At 34.4% G+C, this 8,428-nt stretch overlaps 2 protein-coding genes across 2 annotated transcripts; one reads left to right on the forward strand and one right to left on the reverse strand.

The window, feature by feature from the left end:
- Positions 1-611: 611 nt before the first annotated feature.
- On the forward strand, positions 612-1,292 carry LOC112519230. The gene has a single exon (XM_025127246.1). It carries the CDS (start codon positions 612-614, stop codon positions 1,290-1,292), a length of 681 nt encoding a protein of 226 aa, XP_024983014.1.
- Positions 1,293-1,466: 174 nt separating this feature from the next.
- On the reverse strand, positions 1,467-4,146 carry LOC112516503 (probable pterin-4-alpha-carbinolamine dehydratase, chloroplastic). Its single transcript, XM_025123579.1, has 3 exons — positions 3,709-4,146; positions 1,806-1,998; positions 1,467-1,684 (listed from the first exon to the last, which is right to left on the reverse strand). Exons 1-3 carry the CDS (start codon positions 4,057-4,059, stop codon positions 1,593-1,595), a joined length of 636 nt encoding a protein of 211 aa, XP_024979347.1. The 5' UTR covers positions 4,060-4,146; the 3' UTR covers positions 1,467-1,592.
- Between the last annotated feature and the right edge of the window lie 4,282 nt (positions 4,147-8,428).

Consider the following 8,428-nt stretch of genomic DNA (forward strand, 5'->3'; position numbering starts at 1 on the left):
TAAAAGTCTAAAAGAATTTAGTAGATAATAAGAGCCCAAAAATATATCAACTAATTACCTTGGAGAAGAAAATAAAAAAAAATTAATTAATAATTTTATTAATTCAATTGTAATATAAATATTTAAGTAATAAAAATAATAGAAAAATAAGATAACAAAAAAATAAAAAGAATATAATAATTAGGGGTGTAGTTAGCAATTTATATATCTCTGTCAATTAATCGTCTTGTTGGATCAGTAAATTACAACTTTACCCCCACAAAACCAGCTTATGATATTACTCCACGTCGGAAAACCATTTATGTTCGTCGGAAACTCCTTGTGTCGTCGGAAATAATCCAAAGAATTTCGAATCTTTTGTACCATTCTTGTGTATATATATACCCTACTGATGGAATCAATCCAGTGCAAGAATCGTCCTGAGTTGATAGCGACGCGTCTCTCTTTCAATCACCACCTCGCCGTCGTTGGCCATCGTTGGCCGTCGTTATATATTAATTCCGTTGGTAGATCGCCAACGCCACCTCAAATTTTTCATTAGATTCTTATCTGGGTATTGCTTTATCTCTTGTTTTATCACCCTAACTCTTTTTGATCGAATTTTCAGAAATATGGCGCGTAAGAGGACCAGCATCACTGTCGTCAAGGATGTGGAAGAAGTACCCTATCCTCCACCAGAAGTTCCTGCTCAGGTGAATGGGCCACAGATTCAGCAAGAAGAACCTGTAGGCAATATTGATATGTACTCTCGTTTGGTAACGCAACACAACTTCTTAATAGGGTTCTATGTGAAGTTCGATTTGACTCAAATTTATGGAGCTTTTTTCATGTTCATGCAGACGGAGCAATTTCGGAACAATGTGCTGGAACTCTGGATGAAAACCCTAACCGAAGAAATAGAAAAGAGACATGCGATTGAAGCAAGCCTGAAACATAAAGAAAAGCTGCTGGATAGGTTCAGACGAATGTACAATTTCTATATGGGGAGGACGACTATGCTAGAGGACATAGTCCAGCGGAGGTTGGCCGATGCAGGAGTTACTTGCAGCACCGCCGCCTCCACTGCCGGTGGTGAGCAGGAAGAAGTTGCGTCATCTTTAGAACCAAATTATAGTGTGAGAGGGGTTGATGTGAAATGCAAGAACTGCATGAATCGACCTGCAAACATGCTGTGGTTTCCATGTCGACATTTATGCGTCTGTTTGGCTTGTGATGAGAAGGTTAAGGTCTGTCCGATGTGTGGTACCCCCAAAATCTCAGGCTTCGTGATCAATCTTCCCTATCCTCACTAGGAGAAAGTATGGCAGTTTAACAACTACATATATTAAAGTCATTCTGATTTTCGATTATGGTATTTTTGTGTCGGAAAACCGAAGTGTTTAAGATAGAAGAATGAACATCCCTATGAGAAAGAAATGTTTGTTTTGTTCGCAGGTATTATTATTATTAATGAAATAGATATGATATTATGCAACCGTTATTCGATATATATGCATTTACTTATATCTGGGATTGTTACACCTCGGACTCGAGTATGTCGATAAAATCATATCAACGAGTCATTGTTCTTGATAGAACAGTTTTTCTGCAGATTATGCCCAAGCTCTTTTCCTGGGAACAAGGTCTGAAGTTCTAATGTCGTCAATTTTTGCAGCGACAATGAAATCGTTCATGCTCAAGCCTCCTGCAAGTACCAACAAAAAGTTGAGGAGAAAATAATTAAGATCGTCTATGAACTAGAAGCTGGGTATCTGCGAACATTTTCTTAACGAACCCATAAATTGATTAACAAGAATGGTGGTTACCGATGGAAGAAGTCCACAGCTCGGCTCTAACTTGATTGGACTGTTCCAGGTGAAGGTTAGGAAAATGGCCTGTAGATCCTACAGCCTTGAAGATTCTGTTTATGAGTTCTACCCCACATTCAAAATCTCTAAGCTTCCACAAGCATTGTAGCTTTAGCTTTCCGTCTTCGTTTACCAGTCTCCACCCAATAACCTAAAGGATACACAACAAGATTTTCTTGAATCAAAGACTAGTCCACTGTTCCACAAAAAGCATGAACAGTTACTCTTTTTTAGACCTTTCGGAAAAACAGATTACAAAGTTATGAAAGTGTTGCTCTCTCACAACCACGAGTCAGTTATTAGTAAATAAGGAACGAATCAAAACTCAAAACTTGAAATTTTCCCCGAATGTCAAGGGAGAAATTAGATAAATGCTGGGAGTAAAAACTCATTTCAACAGCAACACCTGACAGATAACTAAGCAAGAACATCACACTACTAATTAAAATCTTAAAGAACAGCGGATAGAAATGCTAAAATCAGCCTTTCTCAAAAGCCGCTAAGCAAAAGAAGGAATAAATCTAGAGATGATCACGTGAATGTGTCGATGTGTTACAAGTCACTAATTGCAGTGAGTACGAAGATATGAAATAAAAGATACTATTAGTTTCCAGCCAATTTTCCCAAAAACGAATAGATATAAATGTTGCTTGTTTTACTTCAGTTGACTAACTCTGTAGTATATTAAATGCCGAGTCCTGAGTTAGAGACTCAGCTGGATATTTTTTCCGCGTATCATACATGTAGAGGTTGAGCTCAAAATGAACGGGTCAAATTTTTGAGCAAATCAATATTTAAGCATTGGGTCCAATGGATAGGGGGATAATCAGGACATCTTTTCCAATGGGCACAGTAGTTTTTGGCAAGAAAAGCATAGGACTAGTTTTGGCCTCAGGAGGGCGACCAAGTGCTAAGCTATAGCTTCTTGTATCTCGAGAAAAGGCTTATAACTAGGAAGCAGAGGAGGTGCTCTCATGCAGGATGGGCAAGGCAAACAAGTGAAATCATAATGCTAATCAATCTTTTCTGGCGGATAAAACGAACCTTTTATAGGCCGGTTGACATTCAAAGCTTGCAAGGGATGGTCAATCTATTCCTATCGAATGAGCTTTTGATCTCCCCTTTGTACTTCTATTTCTCATATTAGATTTCACTCGATGTTAAATGCCTCAAAGCTTCTGCATGTTTATCATCAATGGTCCTTTAGTTTTTACTTAGAGATCACGGCATCACTAGTTTTTATCCGTTAATGCAACTAATAACAAGAAACGACGAAACTTCATAAACAAGAAATTGTAGTCTTCTCTCAACACAAAAACCAAGGATCATTAACTTTCATTCTCCAAAACCCTAATCAGCCCAAGGTAAGTCTCATCCATTGCCACACTTAGAATTCTTACAAGCTCCAAATCTATGAACTTTAAGGCTTTCTGAAAATTTTACAACAATCTTGTTTCATCCATGCAATGTTATCTTATATGCCACCTACAGCCTTACAAGGATCCACAGTCCCCCATTCCACAAGCAGAGGTAAATGAATTCACCAGGCTGTGGGTGAAAGAAGATGAGACTTCTTTGACTTTTGAAGTCATACCTATGACCTTGCAAGTTCTAAACTACAGTGGAATTCATTATGAACTCAACCCCAATGTTCTCTCTATTTGTAGCTTATGTTGTAACGTTTCTACAGCTATAAACAATTTCTTCAAAACCAACAAATTCATTTGGATTTTTAATTTCCAAATCATACATAACAGCTATAAATTCTTGCCTTCAACAACACCAACACCCGTAACACAAAATTAAGCAAAAAGATTATTAAAATCCCCCAATAATACGACAAGGGTATTGTGAAATTAACCTTTCTCAATAGCTTCTGCGCATCCTCCTCGGGAATCGGAAACCGCAGATGGGAAATTGGAGTGCATTCTTGTTGAGAAAGAGACATAGCAGCAACAGTAGGGATTAGAATCTTGTGCTCAGTGTCATAAACACCCACTTTGTCACAGAAATTGGTCTCTATCTCTGCTGGAAAAGGGTCTCTAGCACCAAAGTCACCCAGAGAATCGTTGCCCAGAGCAAGACGTTTTGTTCTTATAGTTGTCGACCCTCGACCAAGAATATGATGGTGAGATAGAATGGCAGGGTTATGGGTTTGGTTTGCAGAGAAAGTAAATGAAGGAGCGAAGCATAGAGTGGCAAAAACCGCCATTTGAGAGAACACCCTCTTCTTGAATTGAGAAAAAAGGGAGCACTTTCTTATCTTCTCTCCCTGCAGACGGAGGAAGAGCGAGCTCTGTTTGGTTCTCGTATCTTATCTGAGTGGTTGAAACTTGAAACTAAGTTAGCCCGGTATAATTAATGGGTAAAGTAGAACCGGCCGGTTTGCTCCGTTTTCTAACTTTTTTAAATATATATTCCATATTTAGGGAGGGATTTTAACTTTTTTTTTTTAAGTTTCTTTAATTAGGAGTGACCAAAAGGTAGTTATTCGACCAAAATTTAGAAATTGGTTTTAGAACCGGAATCGGCAGAAACGGTTCTTCGAATGAAGGAACCGGTTATACCGGTTTTTTGTATTTGATCGGTCTCAAAATTGCTTGGAACCAGTTACGGTACCAAGTACCTGGTGTCTAATTTTTTTTAAAAAATCATCATTTTACACTATAAAAGTAATTATTAGTTTATTACAAAATACCAATGTAAAGAAATAATAAATGTTACAAACAATGAAAACTAATCCGATAAAAACTAAACAATTTGATAAAAACTCTTCACAGTAACAAAAAATTACATACTAAGTAAATGACAAGCGAATGAAATTTGTGAGAACGTAGGTTGATTATGGAGGCGATTGTGGAATAGTAAGAGACTAAGAGGCAGAGAGAACTGATCTAACCCTTAAAGAAGCGGAGGTAAGTGTAACCCTAAAAGGTAAATTAAATAATTTCAATTTTAGTTTATTAAATATAATAAACATATAAAAAATATATATATTTTAAAATACCGGGTACCCGTTGGTTCTAGTTTTGGATATCCGGTCTCGGAACTGGTCCCGACAAGTACCTAGCGGTTAACGATTCCAAAAAATGAGAACCAGAACCAGTCTCGATCGGTTCCGGAAATGGCAGTTCCGGTGCGGTCCCGGTTCCAAAAGCAGGTGCCTAATTCCGATGTCCCCCTACCTTTAATGTTAAAATCAAGTCGATATATGCATTGAGAATATAAAAAAGTGAGTTTTGATATTGATGTGTGTGATGAGAGAACCATTAGGTATGAGTACATTTAGCAATGTAGAGAGATGCAATTAGCCTAGCCGATTTTAAGTCATTTTATCACATAATTAAGTAGTTAGATTTTAATAAATTAGTATTTCAACTAGCAACTAGTGGCAAAGACAATAAAGATCTGCTTGTTGGCAGCTTAATAAGACAGTGTATACAATCAGCTATACGTGATTGTTTCGTAGTAGCTTAATGATATAGAAATTGACTTATTCATTAAGATTGTAGGGGAGAGCTTTACGTAGAAAGAAAAGTCTTTCAAGTTACCCCTCTTAATTAAAAAAGACGCTTATTCCATTTATAAAAAACTCTTCCAAACAAAAACATTCACAATCCATATAGACAAATTAATTCATACAGACAATTTTATTCATACACAATCTAATGAAAACCAACCAAATAGTTCCTAAGGACGGTTGGTGCTTAGCCCGTATAGCATGCATGAAACTCTCTTACTTATAACATTTATATGAGGGTAAATTATATAAATATGCAATGAACTTCGTTTTAGTTCATATGTTGGGTAACATATTTTAAAAATCTTTATTTGATATCTGAGATGTGGTATCGCAAACATTTAAGTAGCTGGTTTAACTAATGACTTAAAAATATTAGGTTATTGATGATGTGGCATTAAAAATTTTATCTTTAAAAAGCCAACTAACTATAAAAAAATCCAATGTCATTATTTAAAAAAATTAACTAAGGGGTCGTTTACCTAAATGCTTACCCGGTAAGGACTTACCGTTAAAAGTCAACACTATAATTTATTTTATCGGGTAAGATTATAGTACGTCAAAACGTATTTTATACAACAATTTACCTGGTAAGCACTTGTTCAATTTATGGCCCATATCTTTTGTTATATATTTCTCGTGGGCTTTGATCAGGTAGGCTACAATATTTAGTTGAGCTCCAGTTACCTCATAACTCATTTATCATTTTGGGCCTATTTTTGGAAGTACATTTGCAATTAGATTGATGGGCCAACTAGATTTATTTGATGTTAGGGATCTAGTCGGGGACTTCATGATAGAGATGGCTAAAAATCGGTCATAGCCGGTTGGACCGGGTCGAACCCCGGTTCCAAAATTGCTTTTCGTAACCATTCAAGACATAATCGGTCCTGGTCCCAACCAAAATCCCATGGTCCGGTCTATGTGTTTTGTAACCAGATAGTCTGGAACCTCTTACACATTTTATGAAATAATTAAAACACAGTTCAGCCTGGCTTGAGACCAGAACAGGTTATGTATAAGCCCGATTATTTATTTTAAAGTTTCTATAAATATTAAATTCAATTGTTTTAAAAAAAATTGTTTTTCTATTTTAATTTTTTTATAAATATATTATAGATGCTTTAAAGTTATACCTTGAGTTTAAGTCAACCATATATGTATACCACCATCCACGTCATCTTTCAAAGTGATATCGCAATGCCGGTTACATAAGTGCAAAGACTTTAGCAACATGATTTTCAACGATGCATGTTTTATAAGTGCATTTAAAAATATATTTTAATATTTGTGGTTACAAATTTATATATTTAAATAAATAAATATAAATCACTATAATAATGTTAAAAACTTATATGATATTAATGTAAATAAATAGGATACATACATGATATGACAATGATGTAAATAATTATAAAAATTTAATCTTATATTATCAAGAAAATAATTGGTATTAGTTATAGTGTCGGTGGTCGAAAGTCATCGTATGCCACTACCATCAGATGGGATGTTATTGCATTAAAACAAAAGATATTGAAAAGCCTGACCTAAGACTTTTGTTAGGCATCTCTAATGTAAAACATTAAATTTTGCTCCATTTTGATGTAAATAGTAATTCATTTTCAGTATATTATACTGGTTTTTTACAGTAAAAGAGAATATACCAGATATATTATTTCTTGTCCACTATTACATAAATTTTCAATGCTAAACTTTGTATTTACTAATTCTACAGATACACATATTTTATATTTTCATGATAACTTTATTATCATATTGAACCAAATACGGTTTATCAATTAAGTTGTACAAAACAAATTTCCATGAAATAAAAAGGGTTACGTCTTGTAGAATATGGGTCAGTTTACTAGATTTTTTAATTAATGGTTGGTGTTGTTTATAGTATTATTTTGTAGTTAGGCATGTCAAATAGTTTTATTTTGGTTGTGATTGACTACAAAACAGAAGGCTTCTAAAAATCCGTGGATGAAAATTGGATTTTACAGTGAAAGTCTATTGAAGAGAATATGATTTGTAAAGACATCACCGACGGATTTTTGAGTGAATTTTTATTTTTTTAAATAATCTTAACGATGAATTTCTATTAGTAATTTTGATTTTTTATAAATAATCTAAAATACCGTATTTTCTATAACTTATTTTTTTTTTTGCCAAATATCACCGATGACCGCTCGAAAAGGTAACTAAAAAAACAAAATCATTTTATCTACCATTAATAATTGTTAAAATCACTGACGAATTGTTGCTTAGTCGGAAAAATTACATGTAGTCAAGTATTGGCTGGTGATTTATCTAGGGGTGCTCATTGGGTTGTGTTGATCAGGTTGAAGACATTTGAACAACTCAATCCAATGTTTGCGGTTTGAAAAATCTTAACCCAACCCAAACCAAACCAAAGTGCAACCCAACCCAACCCAACCCGTACGGGTTAGTCGGGTTGATACTTTGGTACATTAAAATATTATTCTAACCTTGAATATGTTATTTCTTTACTCATAATTTCTTTTTCATCATCAACCATTTGATACGACTTATCCATATTTCTTACGTATATCATATTTAGTTAATTTTCTCAATTTACATATATATGTTCACAGTTACTGAACATAATGAGTTATATAGAGATGTGAATAGATTGAAAATATGTGTATATAAAAAACATACATGATAATATAATTGTCTAATGTATATATTAATAGAAATTCATCAATCATATTAAATCCAAGAAATAAAAGGATATCGGGTTCATCGGGTTGGATTGGGTTGGGTTCAAATAATAGTAATCCAATATCAACCCAATATATACGGTTTGACAATTTTACAACTCGATCAGACATCGGGTTACTTCAGGTTAGGTTATTTCGCGTTAGGTTGGGTTGGGTTAATCGGATTTTTGAACTAGATTTATCGTTGTCTGTCGGTAATATTGACCAGTGATAATCCTTTCTAATGACTATTTATTAATATATTCTTTGTTTGTCAAGCTTTCGTATTAAAATATATAATAGATGTGTGTTTTAATTAAATATTTATAAGAAAT

The sequence above is a fragment of the Cynara cardunculus genome (genome assembly GCF_001531365.2).
Source record: "Cynara cardunculus var. scolymus isolate 2C chromosome LG 1, CcrdV1, whole genome shotgun sequence".
Lineage (NCBI taxonomy): Eukaryota > Viridiplantae > Streptophyta > Magnoliopsida > Asterales > Asteraceae > Cynara > Cynara cardunculus.

Bases quoted from the DNA above. Each gene is read 5' to 3' on its own strand.
- LOC112519230 (XM_025127246.1), top strand. From the start codon at position 612: ATGGCGCGTAAGAGGACCAGCATCACTGTCGTCAAGGATGTGGAAGAA.
- LOC112516503 (XM_025123579.1), bottom strand. From the start codon at position 4,059: ATGGCGGTTTTTGCCACTCTATGCTTCGCTCCTTCATTTACTTTCTCT. The intron at 1,999-3,708 runs GTTAATTTCACA...TGTATCCTTTAG, and splicing joins CGCAGAAGCTATTGAGAAAG to GTTATTGGGTGGAGACTGGT. The intron at 1,685-1,805 runs GTAACCACCATT...TGGTACTTGCAG, and splicing joins GCTGTGGACTTCTTCCATCG to GAGGCTTGAGCATGAACGAT.